The sequence below is a fragment of the Falco punctatus genome (genome assembly GCF_963210335.1).
Source record: "Falco punctatus genome assembly, chromosome: 3".
NCBI lineage: Eukaryota > Metazoa > Chordata > Aves > Falconiformes > Falconidae > Falco > Falco punctatus.
The window spans coordinates 76,582,555-76,604,326 of record NC_137582.1 but is presented as its reverse complement, the minus strand read 5'-3'; the positions used below and the strand labels follow the sequence as shown (position 1 = coordinate 76,604,326).

The 21,772-nt window shown below is 39.6% G+C and overlaps 1 protein-coding gene across 3 annotated transcripts in view; it reads right to left on the bottom strand.

Moving 5' to 3' along the window:
- EPB41L4B (erythrocyte membrane protein band 4.1 like 4B) overlaps positions 1-21,772 on the bottom strand; it is a 194,664-nt gene that overhangs the window by 38,575 nt on the left and 134,317 nt on the right. For all 3 annotated transcript variants that reach the window (XM_080380005.1, XM_080380002.1, XM_080380003.1), the window contains exons 20-22: positions 16,274-16,378; positions 11,751-11,886; positions 11,230-11,307 (exon numbers count right to left, since the gene is read on the bottom strand). In XM_080380005.1, the coding sequence (XP_080236131.1) occupies positions 11,230-11,307; positions 11,751-11,886; positions 16,274-16,378 (319 nt within the window). The remainder of the gene's footprint in view (positions 1-11,229; positions 11,308-11,750; positions 11,887-16,273; positions 16,379-21,772) is intronic.

The window sequence follows — 21,772 nt, the reverse complement described above, 5'->3', positions numbered from 1 at the left end:
ACTGAAGACTATAATACTGCAGTGAAGGGGAGAAGAAAAGGGAAATGGGAGAGAGGCCAAACGATGACAGTCCTCTCCCTGGAGGCCTGCTTGTGGCACTTCTTCAGGGGAAGAAATACACTGTGAATAAAATGTCACAGGCAGATCCTGGTCCCCAGTCAGTGACTTCCTGCCCATCCCAGCAGGAGCTCACAGGGAAGCCAACCTGGGAGCTGGGGATTTCCTGCAAGGCACGTTTCCAGCACTGCTGCCTCCAAGGCCCCTTCCCAGCACCATGTGGTGATGGAGGAGGCCAAAACACACTGTTGTCTGGCAACCTCTGCTGACGTTACGGTTCCTGGGAAGATTATAGTTAACTCATTTGATTCAGAAAAACCTTTTAACACTTTCTAAAATGTAACAGGAGCAGAAACTGGTCCTGTCAACTTCATAACAGGGGAACAATGAGGGGGCTCGCAGCAATTAATTTTAACTTTCTCCTCAAGAGCCCTGGAATAGATGAAAGCTATGACCTGGGATACCTGGTTTTCTTGTTGGAGGGTCATTCTAATTTGTTGTTGGGTTTTGATTGTGGGGTTTTTTGTTGCTGTCGGTGGTGTTTTTTTTGTTTTGTTTTGTTGTTTTGTAATCCTGTGCCTGCTGCTTTCTCAGTGTGCTCTCCAAGATCTTGGGAACTAACTGTTCTTGGTGCAGGAGTATGCCCACTTCAACCACACTGTAGATGTGAAGAAAAGCCTTTAACCACACTGCCTCAGTCCCTGTTCTTGGTGAGGGAGGAAGGAGAAAGCACAGTTTCTGCAACCCTTTTCCAAACCAGTAGCAGCAAGACAGGAGAGATCTGAAGGACAAAATGACTTTAGAAGCACACACAAACATGGGCTCTGCTGGCCACAGGCATTTTGAAGAGAACAAGCTTTGACTGAGGTCTGGGCAGCTCAGCCACTGACACAAACACATGGACTCTATGTGGATGTGAGCACTTGAGCTTCATGGTTATTGATTTTGACAGTTTCCTTGACTCAGATACAGCATGAGTGCCAAATTTTGCATAAATTCAGGTGGTCAGAAGCCCACTGTACTTGGCACACAATTTCCCATCTCCAGCACTGCCAACAGGGTTCTCAGCAGAGCACATGCACATGGCTTGGTGCATGCGCCAGATGGCATGGGCAGCTTCTTCATCAAAATCCACCCTGGTAATACCTGGCACTTTGCCAGAACTGTCCAGGTGATGTTCCACAGCATCAGAGCACTTGCAAGACTCTAGCCAACTTTTCGGCAGAGGAACAATAAATGACATTAACTTGCTAAATTACTTTTGTAGAGGTTCATTTTCCTGAACCCACTGGCTGTTCCTCTGGGGAGGTGGGGTGGGGTTCGCTTGCTGAACATGAGATGAATGCCATGCCATAAAGGAAGCCATAAATTCACAGTTCTGCCATAGCGATGGTTTTGTGGCCAAACTGCAAGGAATAACTCTAATAAGTATGCAAGTACTGTTCTCTAGTCATCACGTTTAAATTGGATGTACAGGACATCTACCTACATAGAAATTTTCTTGCTCAGCAGAAAACAGTTTAGCATTTTGTTTTTCAAATGAAGGGTAATGAACAGAAGAGGACCCTTTCTGCTGCATTCAGTAGTTTTCAATCCAGTTACCATGATTAGCTGGTGTCGTGGTTTAACCCCGGCTGTCAACCAAGCCCCACGCAGCTGCTTGCTCAGGATCAGAAAGGAATGTACAACTCAAGGGTTGAGGTAAGAACAAATAGGGAAAGCAGAAGCCACTCATGCAAGCAAAGCAAAGCAATGAATTCATTCGCCACTTCCCATGGGCAGGCAGATGTTCGGCCATCCCCAGGAAAGCCGGGCTCCATCACACGTAACGGTTACTCGGGAAGACAAACGCCATAATGCCAAATGTCCCCCCCTTCCTTCTTCCTCCCTTAGTTTATATACCCAGGATGATGTCATGTGGTACAGAATACCTCTTTGGCTAGTTCGGGTCACCTGTCCTGGCTGTGCCCCCTCCCAATTTCTTGTGCCCCTCCAGCCCTCTCACTGGCAGGGCCCAAGAAACTGAAAAGTCCTTGATTTAGTATAAACATCACCCAGCAACAACCAAACCCATCAGTGTGCTGTCAGCATTGTCCTCACACCAGAGGCAAAACACAGCACTGTACTAGCCACTAAGAAGAAAGTTAACTCTGTCACAGCTGAAAGCAGGACAGCTGGAATTAAGCCACTTCTGTTTTCTTCCTTCCACAATTAAATTGCAATTTTCCTCTATGATCTACAATATTTGGGACATGGCACAGAAACTGTGGGATTACTACAGACATGCTGAGATTTATGCAAACTTCAATTTATCAGTTTAATTTACTAGTTATTTCTACTACTGTAATTCCTCCAGGTTCTAAGACTTGTACTAGGCTCTGTACAGAGTCAAAGCAAAAGATCTGTCCTGATATAAATCTCACAAGCCAATGGCTAGGTCTCTCTTTCGTTCTTGCTTGCTAGTAGCAGGCAGACTACAACAAATTAAATAATTATTGTGCTTCAGTAGGGAATGATCCCACTGTTATGATAACAGTAAAAAGCAGAGGATGAATCAGTAGATAAGCCATGAGAGAAGATCTCTGGTCACTTATGCACCACTTGCGGTTCATCAGAAGAGACTGCTACTGGAAATGCTTCAGAATTCTCATCAAAAAATGCCTAGTTATTCAAACTGAATGTCTTACAAAAGAATTGGTGCTGATACAATTTTCTCTATCCTTAAAACCTCCCATATTTTAAAAGGGTTCCACTCAGCATTTTGTTAGAAGAGTTTTTAGTGCCTACTTTAGAAAGGACATTTTGTTTGGAAACATGAGCTCACTGATATTAATTAACAGACATTACTTGAAACTAAAAGACTTCACAACTGCTAAAATGAAAACATTGCAAACTGGTCTGATCCTTCTCTCTACCATTCTTACCACTCTTGGACACCTGGTTCAGGATGTCTTCCAAAGTACAGGCTTTTGAAAGAAAATGCAGATCAACCAGATTTTACTTTAATCAAAGAAGAAAAAGAAGAAGAGAAAAAAAAGAAGTTTCCTATCAGTTCTGATTATTCAATTGAGTGGCAAATGAAAAGAAAGTTTACTTGCTCTTTTTTGCTGGTTTTACAAGTTGAGTCACCCAGCCACTTAAAAAACAGCTCGGGAAGCAGATGTTTCCATTTTCTGTTGGAGCTTGGAGGCATTCAGTTGAAATTCCACAGAACAGCCAAGCAGTTTACATCACACTTGCTATCACACTGGAAAAATGTGAATTAGAATTACACATATATCAATTCATTAGTGGGTTGGAAAGAAAACAAACACAAGAGTTACTCACTGGAGTCTAAATGCAATTGTTACTGATCACAGTGAGAAAGAGAGATTATGAACTTCATAGCTGCTGAGACAAAAGGAATTATGTACTTCTCAGGCCAAAGGAAAGGTGATTAATATGCCTTTATCAAAAGACTTTGAGACGTAATAGCTTCATCACTATACTTGTCTCATTGAGAGTAAATATAAAGAGATATATCTAGTTTCAAGTAGGCTTTTGCACAGAAGCTGAACATTTTTCTATTACACTGATTATTGTAGACAGGAAAAGGAAACTCTGCCAGTACATCCAAAAGTTGATGGTCTATGTCTGAAAAGCCCTGTCTACTCACTTTTATTCTACTTAGGCAGATGTTACATCTGCTTACGGCTGCTAAGGACATTAAACATTCATTTGAAAAGTAAAGCAATAATCTGAAATAAAAAAAATATATGAAGCAGAAGTATGATTGAACATATCACACGATTTACAATATGCAGGGATTTGCTAAAGATTTGCCTTCTCAGCTTCCAGCAGGAGGTAGATGTCAGCCAGCTTAAAATCTGTTTGCTTGCATTTTCTTGATCTCCTTCATTTTCTCTGATGTTATTTTCAAGCAAAAGAGAAGCTGCTGCTGTCACGGAATGATCAAGTTTTTGATGAGGAGGTAGGAGAAAGGGATTGCAGGTAGCATTTTCTATTTATTTTTTTTTAAGCTACAATAATGTTTATGATCCTCAAGTTTTCTAACTTTCCTAAGCACTGCTGAAGTGACGCCAATCTGTATCACTTCAGAGGCACTTAGAAAAGCTTTGGACTAGAAATGGTTATTGCACTTTTTACATGAAAAGAGAAGCACACAGTCTTGCACTGCCCTGTCTAAGGTGTTTGGCAGTTTCAGATGCTCTGCATTGTTAGGGAGCAATCTCCCTAGGATCTTGCCTGTCGGTTGGCCTCAAGTCACTGTTATTGCAGTCAGATAGACTCCCTCTCTTAAACTGATCAAACTTCATTTTAAAGTTACTTCAACAGGCAAAGTAGACCCCAGTCTGGAGTACTACTCCAGGAACTACACTGCTTGCAAATGTTCTTTATCACTCCCAGAGTCCTCAGGAGAACCACCTGTGAAACCCTGTGGTTTCACAGATGATTTGACCTAAAGCTAAAAAATTTTGTTTGTGGGGTTAGTGTTCAGCTGGATCAGTGATCCAGCTCCTGTCACAGCCCCACTAAGGAAGCTGGGACAGATGAAACCATCCAGTACCCATCTACAGAAAGATCTACATGGTCAGCTGTGAAACCACAACCTCAGTCCTCCAGCTTCATAGGCAAGTCTGTTAAATGGCCATCAAACCACCCACTGTATAGACACAGCATACATCCCACCACTATTCAACAATCTCACAGGCTTTAGTTACAGAGCAGTAGCCATTCTCTAAGCTCTTTCCCTGGCTCTATCTCCCTGCAGGCACACAGGTGGTAGAAGACCCACCAGTGCTGCAGTGTAAATGACTTCCCAAATGAGCTCCCACCATGTGGCAGGCCTGCTATGGAGTCCAGCCAAAGTTTTAAGATCCAGGACCAGCTCTGCTTGCAAGATCTGGCAGAAACTGGATTTATGGATAGGCATTTGCTTATTTTATAATTTCTACAGGCATGGGGCAGGCACACGGAATGCCAGAGGATGGTTAAGACAGCATTTTAAAATGTACAAAGGTGACTAAAAATAATTGTACGTGGCAGAATTTATCACCTCTCCAGGGAAAGGCTTTTGATCCAGACTACCTTCTGACATTCCACCCTTAACTTCATCTCAAGTTTTATAAAAAGTTAGCTGGTGGGCCATTCATTATTTAAAAGCAGTGAATTAGAAGATATAAAGTAGGCACAGTGCACCATCACATGCCTGCACTTTTTTCCACTTAACACCTTCCCATCTTTTCAGTACTTTCTCTTGCTCATGTACACATCATATCCAATTTATCACAGTGTCCACTGGTGCAAAGTCAGCAATAGATTTCACTTTGCGGATCTTTTTATTTCTTGCAGAATTCACTTTCAGTAAGTTAAAGAAATAGGCAAGTGTTGAATCATCTGTCACACATCTATAGAACACACTGAGTTCTTCTGCTCAGCATACACATAACGGGGAAAATACATTAGTTGAGCCAATGAATTTAAATCACTTAGAGGCAAAATAAAAAGTAAATCTAGATATTTACAGTTCATCTTTTAGCATTCTCTCATTTTGTTTCTTCACTGACTCTGTGTGTCCTTCTATAATGGATGAATGAGAGCAAATTCCCAAATAGCTGCGTAGCAGTCAAAGGAGTTTTACATTTTTTTAGTGAATGATTAAATAAGATCCAAGAGGCAGTCTCTGAGCCTGACACTCAGTTATGTTGCACATTAGTAATTCAACAGACAGCTTATGAGACTGACATCCACCAATAAAGCCCTGTGCTTGAACATGCAAAGACACATATTAGTTGTAAGTCCTATTTATAATGCTTTAATCTGTGCAGCTACCAGGGAGTGTGAAAGCCCAGTCCAAAATGTATTCACCCAATATTCTGGCTGCCCAAGTGCCATGACTGTTTTTAAATGTGCTATGTCCCCTCTTTAGTTATTAGCATGCTTTATATAACCTAAATGATGCTCAGGTAATTTGTATTTGCTTGATTCAGACTGTGTGCTCCCAGGAGCCTTGCACAGCATGCAGCACCGAGCACTTGTTGCAAACCTTCAGTCAAATGTCTCGTACTCAGTTTGACTGGGCATTACAGTGCACCCCTTTGAATTGTGTTCTTATCTGGTTGTAGCCCTTTTCTTGCAGCAAAAAAAAATGGTCTTTTGGAACATTAGTAAATTTAGTAAATTTTTCCTTTAGTTCATATGGAACTAGATTTATTGCCTATTGCTACAAGATTTTTGCATGAGAGTTGTTTGCTTAAAGCAATTGCTGCTCTTTGTTTTTTCTTAGTTTAATATGGAGTTAAAGGGTGTGAACTTGAAACTGGGAATAAATGCACATTTGACACGTTGCTTACTTGTTTTGGTTCTTAATGGTATGTATAACAAACAGACTGCTTTTTTGTGCAAATTCCTTTGCTCATAATGGGCCATTGCATATCAGCTTGAATGTGCAAATACAGTTAACTGAGAAGCTGGCTTGGAAAATAGCATTTTTGAACATTCTGCTTTGAATCCAGGTCATGGTTACTGTTCCCAATACACCTTGTACTAAGGAAAAATATATTTTCTTGTTACGAAGAAGTAGAAGTAGAAAGCTTTTAATTCTTAAATATATATCACACAGCCTTCATAAGTTTATGAAGAAGACCTATTTTATCTTCAGTATGTAGTTCACCATAAATAAAGCATTTATAAATTCATCTCTGACTGAGATGTTTTAAAGACTTTTGGGGCATGCAGAGATAGCTGATAAATACTTTCAGCCAGTTAGACAGGAAATACATGCTATCTAATGCTCTTACCAAATATTAGTCTTGAATTCCATTACAGCCACTTTTTCTTAGAATTCAATATGAAAAGGACTTGTTATGGAAGTATTAGAGTTTGATATGTTTGCTTGTCTTTCACTGAAAAATTGCGTTGCACAGTAAGTGAACAATTCTTTAGAATGAAAGCAAGAAATACTGAACTCATTTCCTACTCTTTGGCTTATTGCAACCTTGCAAAACCATCATAAAAATTTAGCAACTAAAAATCCCATCAACTTTTCTTTATAAATATAACAAATGTTAAAGGGGAGTGGCATGAAAAGGTTCCTTACCCATTCTCCGCTATTCGCTACCCCTTGCTCGCTCTAACTATCTAATGAGAGTTTGCAAGGATGTTTTATTGCCTCCATAAAGATACTAATACTTCTCAGAACTTCACCATGAGATGACTGGCTTTTGACCTGGTTACCTTCACTTTGTTTCCAAAATAGTAGATATTAATGCATCAAATTCTGTACTCTTTCAGACTCAGTGAGATCGCTTTCAATGAATAGAATTGCATAGGCTAGTAATGCTGCCACTGAAATAGAAATATTAGTTTCCAACTCATCTTAAATAAAAATATCTAGTTTTACACTGAAGACCATTTATTTTTCATTTTAAAATTATCATACCAATAATTTATACCTCTTAAGTGTTTTATCTCGTTTTGAAAAGGAAAATAATTTTCTACTTCCTGTTTTCCACCAATAGATGGCAGGTGAAGCTCTAGAAATTTATTGACTTGATAGAGGGTGAAAAAAGAACACCTATAGTTCGCAAGTACATAGCCAGCTGTAAATCAGTGCTCTCTGATATCTCTTCAGATGTGATCATGATTTAGTCCTAGACCACACACTTTGCATTATAAACTTTAGTCCCAGTTTAGGAATAGCTACATTTTATATACAGAACTGTTCATTCTTATTTCTTTTTTCCTATTCCATTAGGTCAAGCCAAAGTTTGCACACTGTCTCTTTTGGTTGAGAAGATATTTGTCAGCATGGTGTAGCAGCTGTTACATTCATTTAGGGTGGTAGGACTGAGCTTTCTGTAATTAAACAAGACAGCTCTGCATTCATACCCATGTCACAAATCACACTGATTGTAATCTGGAACAGAATAGCTTGAAGCTCAAGCTCTGATTTCCAGTTCCATAAAAGCTAGAAACACAAGGGGTATGGGGGCTGGCAGAAAGACCCTACTACACTGATAAAACTATTTTTTATAAACCACAATAAAGATGCTCATAACGGGTTACTACAATTCTTCATATATAATTCTGTATTTTTTTAAAAAAAATCTATTTCTTTTCTGAAACATAGAAGCAGGAGGGATTAAATCTTGTTTATATACAAGCCAGGTACAGTGCTCAAAGTCACAATGGAGTGGTATAAAAACATAGAGATTTTCTTCTGCACATGTTACAACAATTTTAAGGACAACAAGTAATGCATTGTAGTCAACTAATTGTAAGATATACTTGAAAAATGGAATGTGAATAAACCACATGGTTTGAGAAGTGCAGAGCACAAAAAGGCACCTTTCTTTCTAGGCAATTTTCTTTAGTAAATGTACATTATTTCTTCTGCAAAGTTATTTCCTGAAATAATTTTTTTCTGAAATCATCAATTGCTCTGCTGTTACTGGCAGTCTAAGTATTGATGACTAAGTGACCATTATAGATCAGATGGTTCTTGTGTATGTATCACAGTAGCTCCTCCAGGCTGACTGAGTAGACAAATTTGACGGCTCTGATCCCTGCACGGCAGCCTGAATGAATCCTATTAATCCAACCCATTCACTAATCTTTCCATTTTTATAAGTTAATTTGGTTTTGTGAGCTCCAATTCTAACTGTAACTCTCAGCATGTATTAAAGCTTCCACTATATGGGCAACAGCAGAAAAACATGGATAAAACCCAAGGCCATCAAGAAGCATCATTGATTAGACACTGAACAACAGAGATCATGCAGTTGAGTCAGTGACTATTAATCACTCTCTACCAGTAAAATTATAGAAGAGAAGGGAGGAAGACTGAAACTGCTTCAGATTAACAGCTCTCCAGTGAACTGGGGAAATTTGGCAGCGTATATCATGACGAAAAAAAAAAAAAGAAAAAAAAAGTTGATTTTAGGTGTCTAATTTATGTGCCTTGTCTCTTGTCATCTAGTCCAGATGACAAAGACAGCTGTTTTAACACCCCTCTGCAGGAAACCCCCTGACTGTGTAGAAACCTGAATTTCCAACACTATCACCTCAGGCAAATACCCCAAATCCAGTGGCGTGAATGACACCTGTTATATTGTACCTGTCACTGAACGTGAAACAAATGGGTGCAACAAACAAGCAATACCCCAAGGGCCAGGTCATAGCATGTAAAACCAGCACACTACCACCAACGACAGCAGCACGATGTTAAGCTGTACATGATCTTGACCCTATTATTAAGTAATCAGACTGACTCAAAGTTACACATTTCCCCTTAGCTTGCCTTTGTTTGGAGCCTCTCCACCTGAAGAGTAAACTTTTTATTCAAACTTCAATGGAGAGCAGCCTGCAGCCAGTGAAATTGCAGAGAAAGGTCTGTAAACAATAACTGCTCTGTAGAGAACAAGCTGACCTTTATAGATGTTAAACAAAACAATGAGGGCTGATTGATGCTGTGCAGTACATGCTCTCCAAAATATTAAACCCAAGAAAGTCATGGAAGGTTAGTTTATGAACATACAGCATGATAAATTATGTCAGCGGACGGTGGGGTAGGGGAGGGGAAAGCATGATTAGGTAAAATATTTAGGGAAAAAAACTTGTATTCTCAGCTGGAAAAGGAAAAGTGTGTAATGCTGACTTCTATTAATGGAAACAAAAAAACCAATCCTATGTTGCCTAGAGCAGGTCAGTTGCTTAAGCCTCCATGCCTCATTTTAAAAAATTCTGATTAACACAGGAAGATACGGTATAATGTTTTTTAGAATAAGAAATCTATTAGCACTTTGGTGGAAGGTGATGAACATGCTTATTGAACCTCTGAAGTTATAGAAGGACCACCAAGTGCCCTCAAGGACTCTGTGAAGAAACAATTCCACAGGCTTGAAACTACACATGAGAGGACAGCTTTGCAGATCTCGCTGTCCTTCTAGGGAGGGGTGTCCATTCCCGAACTGCGGTATACCAGGCACAGTCTCAGCTGCTCCCTAGCTTCTGCCCAGTCCCCTACGTCAAACATGTCTTCCCATCTACAGCAGCAAGTCTTTAGGCATAGTACACCCTGTGCCCACCTCAACCTGCCTCTGAAACAAAAAAAACCACAGCTGAATATCCACATCCCTTTTTTGAAGTAGGGAGAGGCCTAGGAGGGGTAAGCCTTCGCTTCATCAGACCTGCAGGGGAAGCCACATCTCTTACCCAGTGGTAACAGGACACAAGCAGTTATTTACAGACAGGTACCTTACCATCTGTGAAGCAAAAGGTACAGCCCCACAACGCCTTTCTAATACTGTAAACAAGGACCTAACGATGTAGTGAAAGCAATGCCCAGGACAGAATACTCTTAATGTATCTTAATACGAGTCTTTATGCCAAAAACATAGTACTTTCCCTGTTGTGCTTTTTATGTGCTTTAAACATGGTTTGTAGAAGACAGCAAAAATGGCTTTGGACAGCAGAGGAGCTATCTGGCATTAGAGCTATTTGCAGTGCAGGATGACTTGGAGAAAGTTAAGGATCATACTGCGATCCCTCAAGTAATCTGCTTGGAATCAGAGATGAAATCCTGGGATCACTGAAGTGGAGAGCATTTTGACTTCAGTGGGACCTGCATCTCTCCTTGGCTTTTAAGAAAACAAACAAACAAAACACGTTCCTCTAAAAAAAAGAAGTTAATAATAAACACGTTATAGACTATTTTGCCTTAAAGTGAAGCAAAGGAATATGCTAATGAAACGTGGAAGTGCAGGTACACGTCTTTGGATTGTCTAGTGGGTAAGTCTGAAGAAAACTTGTGGGGAGAAGAAGGGACTTTTCAGACAACTCCCAAAAGCAATCTGTGATCACATTAGGAACCTACGTTAAAAGGACAAAGAAGCTCCTGAAACCAGTGCAACAAGGTGTAGAGATACCCAGGTAGGAGAGAGAAATGAGAAGTTATCCAACAATAAAAAAAAAAGCATACAGAAGATCATTGTTCATGTGGACTGATTTTCAGAGATACTGAGCTGAGTTTGAAGGATGCATTCAATATCAAGGAAAATTATGTCATTCCTGTGCACTATCCAACACATTGCACAGTATCTCATTCTCTTAGCTGCAGAAAAATTATTAAAAACTGTTAAATTTTCCTGGTTGCAAACTGAAACTATTTACCATAGGTGTGGCCTCTGTGAAATCCATCAGGAGGTCACCTGGCTCCAAAGCAAAGGTACTTCCAGCATCTGTGGAACTCTAAGGGCAAAGAAGAAACCCAGCATTGAAAAAAAAACATTTAATTTCTGTAATTCTGTTTGTTGTTTGGTTGGGCTTTTTTTAATTCATTAAAGCATAGATTGCCAAATGTATTTCAAATTTCCCATCATGTTTTTTAAGGATGGCTATTCAGGAAAGACAGACAACAAAATTATGCACCTTTGAAACCAAGGTAAACATTAACTGAATCCAGATCCAGTGCCCCCTAATGTTGATGAGAAACTGTTACTGATTTTAGTTGGGCCTTGGAGCAGGCTCTAAACATTTCTTACACAACAGGTTAAATGTATTACTGCAACTCTGCATTAAAAACTACTAAACGTGGACTTACTCCACCCGAGGAGAACATGTTATCTGCAACTCCCTCTGTCCCCTCCTGAATACTCTCTCAACAGAAATAAGCTGATTTCTTTGTGTATTACCTTGCCACCAGGTGAAACCTGTGTTTGTCCTTCTGATGTCTGTGGCGTACAAGTTTTCTGTGACCCAGGAGATGCTGAAGACACAGGTGTCGATGCTGCCGCTGCTGCCAGTGCTGGAGGAAGGTCATCTTCATCACTGCAGTTGATAAAAGCAGACAGATCTTCTCACTAGAATATGTCACTGGACTTTGACAGTACTTGTGCTGGAGGAGGCCCTGGTAACCTGTCAGCTGTAGTACTTTGCAATGAGTTCTATTTATTCTTCCATCTGTAATGAAACTAACTTTTCAAGTAAATTAGATTTTTAAGCTTTAAATATTCCATAGAAGTGGATTGGCTAGGTAACTCCCATCTGCAAATGGAAATCTTACGGGTATGATGTGCAAGCAGTGTTTCTATGAAGTATGGATATATACATAAATGAACTTATTTGATATTACTGTACTTCATTCTTTTCTGCAGAGGCTGGCAGTATTGATAAGAACAGATCTGGTTCAATTCATCCATGGGACTGACTGCTTCATTGGCTTTAGACCAATGGAAGATTTGATGCCTATTACGCAGCTAGTCTATGCTATTGTTTTCAAACTGTTTTTAAAGGACTTTGATTGACTCCCAAAATGAGCTCTTTAGAAACATTCTTGTGAGGCTATCTTTTTCATGTCCCATTTATTCCATTTACAAAGAAAATATTTTATTTAAAACCAGATTGCATGCTTCCCTTGGGCTCTAGGCCATCAAGCTGAGCTCTTTTGTCTCACCTACTGTCACCACTAAATGAAGGCCAATAGAGAATATTATATCTTCATTTACTTTTGTAGAGTCCCATTGACTACAAATGATTGGGATCAATCAGCCCTGAGTCAAGAATATTTCCAATTGCTAATTGCAATTGCATAGAGGTAAAAAGAGTCACAATTCGGCCTACAGAATCTTTATTACCGGGACTGATGTGTTAAAAGGAAAGGCTACAGCTTGACAGTTTAAAGAGAGGGAAAAAATGGTGAGAAAAAATACTTCTCATAAAATGGCATCAATTTTAACTACCAGTTAGGTAGTCACAGTGCACAGAAGCCTGCCATGCCAGTATAACAGACATTTCCAGAACTGAACAGTACTTGGTTTAGTGCTACTTGAAGACAGCATGCCTGGGCCACATGGTACGGCAACTACGTGACATACAGGGTACACAGCCTTAGGGTAGGTTGTTTGGGTGATAGCGATGGGGTTTTTTATTATGATATAAAGCTATGGTGATTAATGTTATCTTTTCCAACTTCGTTTTTTACTTCTTCTGAATAAGGATAGAATTCAGCACCAGAGCATGTACAACACACTGTTTTTATGCTGGAAAGAAAATGCAAAATCTTTTGGACCTGTTCATTAGATGTTTTATTAATGCAACAAGCCAGAGTTGGGCTGTTGACCTAGTTAATCTCTCAGAAACATTGTAGCTGACATTTTATCAGTCCTTGTTCCCCTCTCTCAGCTGGAACACACCGGTATCCTTGCTGGGTAAAGCTGCTCTGTTGCATACAATGAAGTGGAAAACTGTTGAGAATTTGCCAGTTCAGAAAGGCTTCTTAGTGTCTGTGATCCAAAGCTAAGGGTTGGGGTCCAGTCTTCTCAGTCATGAAGCTATTAGCATGCTAGCTATAAGACTGAGAATTGGCCTTTCTCACTATATTTCTTTCACAATACTCCATCACTGTTTCTTTGCACTTCCTGTATTTGCATTCCAGACACAAGATAATTGCATAGAATTTGGGTCTGCAAAAAAAAAAAATTTAAAAAATATCACAGCCTGTATTTTTGACTAATGACTCTTCAGCCCTACACACGAGCATAGCATAGGTGACAAGTTTGGTTAGATGTGTTTATGTGCTGTTCCTCATGACTAACACCGGACAACTGAAAATCCACATGGGGGCAAGGCATGCTCAGAACTGGTTCCTCAAAAATCACAATCAAAAATTGAGAATTCACTCCTGAATACATAATTTTTTAAAAATATACTGTTTAAATGTTGCTTCTCTCTGTGTGTGTATCAACACCACTGCCTTTTCCACCACATGACCCTGCCTCTAGTCTCCTTTCCATTCTACTTGCCTCCCACCGCACTGTTCATCATTTCAGCTCTTGCCTTCTCACATTCTCCTCTGCCCACACACTACTGAATTATATGTGGTATTGTTACTCGCAGTGGCCCCTGGCATTGTTTCCCTTCTCTCGAGGACAACCTCTCACCCATTTTCATTTACCCTCTCCTCCTTCCCTCAGTGCATGGGGCCACTTGTTCTGCAGGTGCTCAGCAGCTCTGGGGGACCAGCCGACTGTTCACGTACAGAAAAGGGAAGTGTTGGTCTCTGGTCCAAGGATTTTCTCTTTGCCCTTTAAGAACAGGTTAACTAAACACTTTCTCAGACAAGAACGATCTAGTAATAGCTGATTATGCTATCGCTTCAGGGATGACCCCCTGAGGTACCTATTTTCATTATTTGATGTCCTATTACCTATACCTCTCCTTTGGTTGTTACCTTCTATTTAATGGTAAACACACCCTCTCCAGCAGTAACCTACCCAAGAGCAATTTTTTTCATCCAGATTCTTACAAACTGATTTCTCAGTAGCTACATTTGCCATGTAGCAGTATTTGAGGACCAGGTTTAACAACCTGTTTAGGTTAAAACTTAAATCAAAAACTTTTCCAAGTGTGTGTACAAAACCTGTGATTATACCTGCAGTAGAACATTAATTCTTGCCTGTCCTTACACATCAGTGTCTTCAAAGAATAGGATCAACCGCTGCATCCCCTTCATTACCTGCTATATGAAGAGCATCAAATAATTGGTTCTTCTCAATGTCACAGCCTTTTCCTTTGCTGACTGCTATCTACAGGTCCCTGCATTATACAAAATTCTGAAAAATCAGATGCATCTTGAAATATGTAGGAGATTTCCTTCCCCTGGCTTGTAGAAAAAGACGTAGAAGTGGTGTTTTGTTCAAGAAAAGCGTACTGCTGTCTGAACTATGCTAGGCAGAGTGAGTGAGCAGGTTCATTCAGGCCTTAGGAAACTTCTCCTACCAAATGCTGCCAAGTTCCCTGTCACACATTACCTTCAGGATTAGCAAACAGTAAGGGAAACTGAGTTCTCTTCCAAGCTTGAATTGACAATTCCCATCTCCTGTAGTAGGAAAAATTTCTTCACAGAAAGTAGTCAAGCCCTGGAACAGGCTGCCCAGGGAAGTGATTGAGTCCCCATCCTTGGAGGTATTTAATAGACATTTAGATGTGGCACTTAGGGACATGGTTTAGTGGTGGACTTGGAAGTGCTAGGTTAATAGTTGGACTCAATGATCTTAAAGTTTTTTTTCCAATCTATTTCCAACCAATTTTATGATTCTATGTATCATAGTAAAAGACAGAATGTTATGTGGTCTGCTGACCAAGCTGTGGCTGTGTGTTCCTGTATGTCAGCCTTGGTCTCTTGGACAAACACCAGTTTGGCTAATTACTCATTTTCCTCTTAGTTTCAATTTGATTCATTCTTCTGTTTCTTCTCCTGAATAATTTCTTGGGTTTCGTGATGCAGATTGTTACTTTTTTTCCATAACAAAAGCCAGTGTTCTTAATAGTGAGACAGAAAATAATTACATATTGAAATTCATTAGAATCTTTCTGGAGAGAAGAAAAACTTTTGCTAATGTTGCTATATATTTAGTGATGCTAGAATGTTAAATTGCTGGAGGGACTAACAGTTGCCATTCCATGTAGAAAGCATACATATTTTTTTCTTCATTATGGTATTGGCGTTCTTGTACTAATTAGTTTATGCTGACATTATCCCTTTTTTTCCCTCGTTTCTGGTGGCTTTGCCTGTCCTTTCATATGAATGACAAATCAACAAACTTATTTCCACATCTCTTCAGTACCTCACATCTCTAGAGACTCTCAAATCGGATGAAATATGTGTAAATGGGATGCCAAAGCCCTATAGGCACACATCACAGATCACTCTTACCAGATCTAAGGGACTTTGCTGAGCTGCTACAGCTACAGCCAGTAATTTCCGCATATGACAAAATGAGAGAGAGAGAGAGAGAGCACACTTTCTGAGAAATAATGGCTGACAGCACAGCTTGACCACCCAACAACTCAGGACTATTTTCCTCATTTTGCAAATGGGGTTGTAATGAAGCAGACACAGCAGCTTGCTCCAGCTCACACCAGGTCTTCGACTTTTCATGCAGAAAAGAGCTTTTTAATTCCTAACCTATAAACTCAGAAAAAGGCAGAAGGCCTGCAGTGCTGAGGGTTAGCAACTGCTTAGGGCCGGCAAATTCATTTTGTATTAAAAGCTTGAAGATTCTCAGAGATGAAAGGAACTGTATCAGTATAAGATCATTATCATGTAATTGCACTCATGCCTTTCAGAAGGCATAGCTAGAGCAATAATTAGCATCCCCATTCATTTTCAGCTGTAGTAGGCAAAAACACAAAGACAGTGCTACACGTTACTCACAAACTGTACTGCCTCGTTAACTTCCTCACACGAGAAACTTTAATCTCCTGCTTTTCTGTAGGGCCAGTTGATGGCGTAGTTTCAGGTCGCACTGGAGCAGGACTTCTAAAAATAACAAGAAAAATACATGTGGCACAGTCTTTATTTAAACTACTTCAGGCATATCAACAAAGTTCTAACCCATCAACACATATTTATCTTGCAAAGTGGCAAGTGCCCATTGAAGTTCATCCTTTTGTTCCATTTATAGTTCACAAGCCAGTGTGCATGAACAGAAAAGGATATGCGAACTCACCCTCCTGTGCATTGCATACCATTTATAAAAGCAGCAACTGATTACAAATGCAGAGCCTATGTAAGAGACCATGTGGAAATGTCACTGTTTCCAAAATACAACATTTTAATAACAGCCCAGCAATTCAGTCATGTCAGAAATACTTTTACAAAAAATGCATTTAACAAAAAAACTATTTTATGAATAGTGAAACCTGCTCTGTTTAAAATAGTTTTTACCTGAAATTAAACATTATCCTTCTGCATTTGAAAGAGCAGCTCAAGGGAAATGAACTAATGGATTTGATCCAAGAAGAGGATTGCTAGAAAAAGATGGCTTGCTAGAAAAAAAGCAACACTCAGACAAGTTTCAGATGCTCATGAATGTTAAACACATTTGCAGATCTCCAGCAAAGTATAGAAACGGGAATGAGGAGACCCACACAAAAGGATCTCCTCTTTAACCATTTATCAGTAGAGTTAACTAACACTTGAGTACAAATAGCATAAACACTAGATACAAGATCTTCATGGCCTTGGGAGGAAACCATTTCAACTGTGAGCTTGAGTGGCACAAAGACACATGAATCATCTTACCTACTGCTTTTGTTTGAAGCAACACATTATGATTAAATACACCTATGTGTATTACAAATGCTATAAACATACTAAATGTGCCAAACATTAAGAGATTAATTTGAAAGTATTGATTGAGAATTTGTGAAATGGTATTCTGCCATCGAATCTTAAGTCAGATACTAAGTACTTCCACAGCCCCACTGACTGCTAGTGGGACTGCTCATGCACTGAGGCACATCCACAACTGGCAGAAGTGGCACAATGTTGTCTCTAACACTACAAATTTGGGTTGATTTTTTTGAGTCTTAGCAACGTGTTAGTCTTCCAAAGCCATAATAAGATAAGCATATTTAATTTTCACAATTGCAGCTCCCTCTGATGCCCTTGTAAGTTTTAAACTTCATTAACTCTCCCCAGTAACTTCTGAACCTGCTGTCCAGCTACAACAGAACCTACTGGGATGGCACAACCTTCAGACGATATCTTCAGTTTGGCGGTGCTTTTCAGTCTTTGGGGAGGTCACAGAGCATAAGATGGAGCAATGGGAAGTAAGTATTAGAGTATAACCGGCATACGTAATTCATAACCCAAAAGTTTATACATAAAGTTCCACTTCTCATGGAACAATTTTTGTCATTTTTTCTTTCTGCTTTTTGATCCCATTAATTTCAAGAAGTCAGTACAGATAACAGGAAGATTCATATCTTGCCCCTTCCCAAATTCCAATAGGGCCAGTCATTTATATCTCAGATTCACAGTGAGATTAATGCAGAACAATCCATTCAGATTTTCAGATGTTTTGCTGAGCTTGTTAGGCTGGCAAATAAAGGGAGGTTAAGAGAAGAAAAGCGTTCAAATCGTCTTGTTTTTATCTTGAAGTCAGTATGTCTGATCTGGAAATCTGTGAATCAACATCGTGATGGAAACTTCCAATGTAATTTTCATTGTAGATGACTGCTCTAGCTATTCTTTTCTTAGACAACTTTGCTCAAACAAAGGTAGCTTTTAACAACTGAAAAAAATTACTAGTTCTATTTACCTAAAGCGATTTTCAATTCAAGTTCTGACATAAGAAGTATAAATATGTTAAGATCCATTTAAAAACTAGATCTGATGGTCAGATCCTCAAGGGGTGTGAATGTGTGTAATGCCACTATTTTTACCTCATGTCTCCTGAAATACATTAGCTGAAATTCTTGCTCCAAAGGAGTAGTCCTCACAATTCTCCAATACCTTTATAAGAGGGTACTCACAAGCTTTAAATCTTTTCATCAAACCAGTGAAAGCAGGAACAAAAATAGCAGTATAAACTACACGGGAGCTGAAAAATGTTTCCTCAAAATGATAACAAGTGATGCACTAATACTATCAAGGGGTTCAGGAAGCAGCAGTGTGCAACAGCAAAGCTGGTAACAAATATATTTCCAGTTCATGGCTACTTCAAATTTCTCAAGGCAACTTTATAATCTCTAATGAAAGTAAATCAGATATTTTCACACAAAGGAAGAATTGAAATGATAATTTCAGTTTCTTTAAAAAGTTTCATTTTTCAAAGCCTATATATCTCCTTTTGAATCTCATGTTTTGCAATTTAAAAAAAGCGCAGGAGATGGGACTTTCGAAGCATTTATTTCAATTGTCAAAATCAAACTTTTGTTTGAACAGATATTGTGCAATTTTGTAACTAAAGCAGTTTATAATTATTTCAAAGTGAGTTATGAAACTGATTTTATATGTGAAACATTTAAAAGTTCTAAGTCTGAATTAATCCTGAAAAATGTTCCACACAAAAAATTTCACTCAACTGTGATTAAAAGTGTTTGAGACCCAAATATGTCTTACTCTCTAATCCAACAAATCGATGGAAAAGTTATTATTTTCCTTTGAATGCTGCAAATTTTGAAGTGAACAATAGAAAAAAAAAAAAGCCAAGATACAGTAACACTGGGCACACCTACTCCTGTTTCAGTGGTTGTAACTGCTCAGATAAACTTTACTTGTATTTTGTAACACGCCAGTAAAGGTAAAGTATCCCATTTACTTGTTTTACAAAAGCAACACAATTTTAAGAGGAAAAACTTCTTTCCCTTTATTATAAAATGTTGCCATCATTTTTGTTGGAGGCTGGATGCAGTGACTATCTTTGTCCTGATAGTTATCAGGCCTCTGGGAGAGACACAAGTGCTATTTAATGATGCATTCGAGAAGCTGCAGGTTAGCTAGGGTGTAAATTGAAGCTACCTCTGAATGAAAAGGAGCAGTGGCAATGCCTCTACCTGAAGAGGCCACTAGCACGAGATGAAATGTTAGGCTAGCCATACCAACTGCAGAGCTGGATTTTTGCCCTCATTAAAACCTTGCTAAGTTAGCTCTTTTCACACCAGCCTAAAAATTCCATGACACCTCCTGTTTCTTCTACAAACACTCTTCCTCAGTCTGAAAGTGCTCAAGGCTGTTCCTACTCTCACATCAGCAACAAGATGCACGAAGTGCTCATCTTGATCCACTCAGAGCCTGATCTGTGTTTTAAAAATGGCAGACTTTTAATATCATACAAACTCTTAAAAAAGATCTCACTGATACTCCTGAAAAAGAAGCAACTATAAAGCAGAGTAACATCTATTGTTATGTTTTGAATTCTAAGCTAGAATGTATTATCTTATATAGAAATAAATGGCTCTTGAAGAGAAGCCTTGTAATTGTACCAGCTATTTAAATAGTCATTTTATGTAGATATCACCATTTGTAGTTTATAGCTATATAAACTACATAGCTATAGTCTTATATAAACTATATAGCTTGAACAAAACCTGAAGTGTTGAAGGATCAATGGGGCTCGAAAAAGAAAACGTGCAGTGTATTACAGTTCCTTTATAAGGATATTTTTCGATGTCATTAATTCATAAGAAACCTTTTCCCTGTAACAGTATCCAACCACTACAGCAGAAAAATGAAGGTACTGAACCAAGACAGAGTTACTTAATGACCTGGCACCTTACATAAAAATCTGTCACTTCCTGGTGAGAATGACAATAACAACCACGAATGTCAGCATGCAGTGGCAGGTCATCAGAAACTGCCTGTGCACTAAGAGCCCCAGCACACTTCTGAGCAGCAGCCAGCATGCTCCACTGAACCGGCTTCGGCCCATTTCACAAGCCTGCACAGGAACATAAGTCATAGAGAGAGATCCCCCCAAACCCGAGGAATTTGTTTTGTTCTCAGAGCAGCCAACAGGGCTATTGAAACCAAAACTGCTCACAAAAAACACGCATTGTGGAACATTCCAAGTGACCACAGATGTCCGCTGTTTTAGCTTGAATATTCCTTGGGGACACGATGTACATGCTTGTGCCGAGGGACTCAGGGTGTCTCACCCCACCCTGGCCCAGCTGTAATGGGCAGACTGGTTCAGAGGGCTGGGGCTATGCTGCTGCCTGCACCACCCCTTGGTGCACCCTGGCTTCTACAGACTGACATGCCCTCCTCGTCCACTAAGCCAGCTCTGGGCAGACCTCCATACTTGTTTGAAATGTGGCAAGTGGGCTGTGTGGGAGCAAGTGATTGGGCACCTAATAAGCTGAAAGGGATGAAATAACTTCTCTTTCCCTGGAGGATCCAGTATAGAATTTTAAAGCCACCAAAGTCTGCTGGGGGAACCTGCTTTCTGCATTTGTTTTTAACAGGTTTTGTCCTCTTCCCTTCTGTTTGTGCCGATTTTGCTGTCTGGAGCAATCTCTCTCCCTCCACCCTCCCAGACTAAGGCCAAGAGGCAGAAGCTAAAAGCCCTGTGATTTGCAAGGGTACAGCCATCTGCATGAAGGTTGACCTGCCTTCAGGTGCCGAGTCATAGGGGAAAAAAACAACAAACAAACAACCAAAAAAACACCGTCTGATTTTTGGTTTCAGAACTCGCTTTGAGTGAAAATATGGTAGTGAAATCTTGGGAAGGAAAAGCAAGGAAGAAAGGAGAGGAAAAATATTTGATAGATGCATTCTTGTGTGTATCAAAGATACAGCCTAATAAGCTAAGCAAACACACACAAACATGTAAATCTTTTCTTAGTCAGTTCTCTAAGTGTTTCACACTTAATTCTTTTCCAAAGTAATGGCCATCTGAAGTTAGGAAACAATAACACGTGCTTTTTCGCTTCAATAAAGTAGTGTTTCTCAGAAGTCAGGTTAGCTCTCCAAAAAGTTATTTGGACATTTGAAAGCTATCGCCAGCATCAAACTTTCTGAATAAAGGTTTTTTCTTCTTTTTACCTCTCACCCTCCCATATAGATTGCAGATGTACAACAAACCTCCTTGCTACAGAGCAGCAGCCTAATCAAAAAACAGCTTGCGGGCTTTCCTTACCCTCCTCACTTGAGTTCTTTTTGTTTTCAAGGGAAAAATTCTCTCCCTTCCCTTGTCCTTATAATGAAAATGTATCTGCAGTCTAGATGAAAATGTGATGCTCCCATGGTCTGACAGATAGATAATGATGATACAGAAACTGTTCTCCCCCAGCTCAGAGTAACCTTGCAGGTCAACATCCAGTACCTAAGGTTAAACTGAGCTACAAATCCTCTCTCTCTCCATACAGCAACCAGGACAGTCACTATAAATGCTGTGGTTTCCAAAGAGCCTAGGCACAGTTTAAG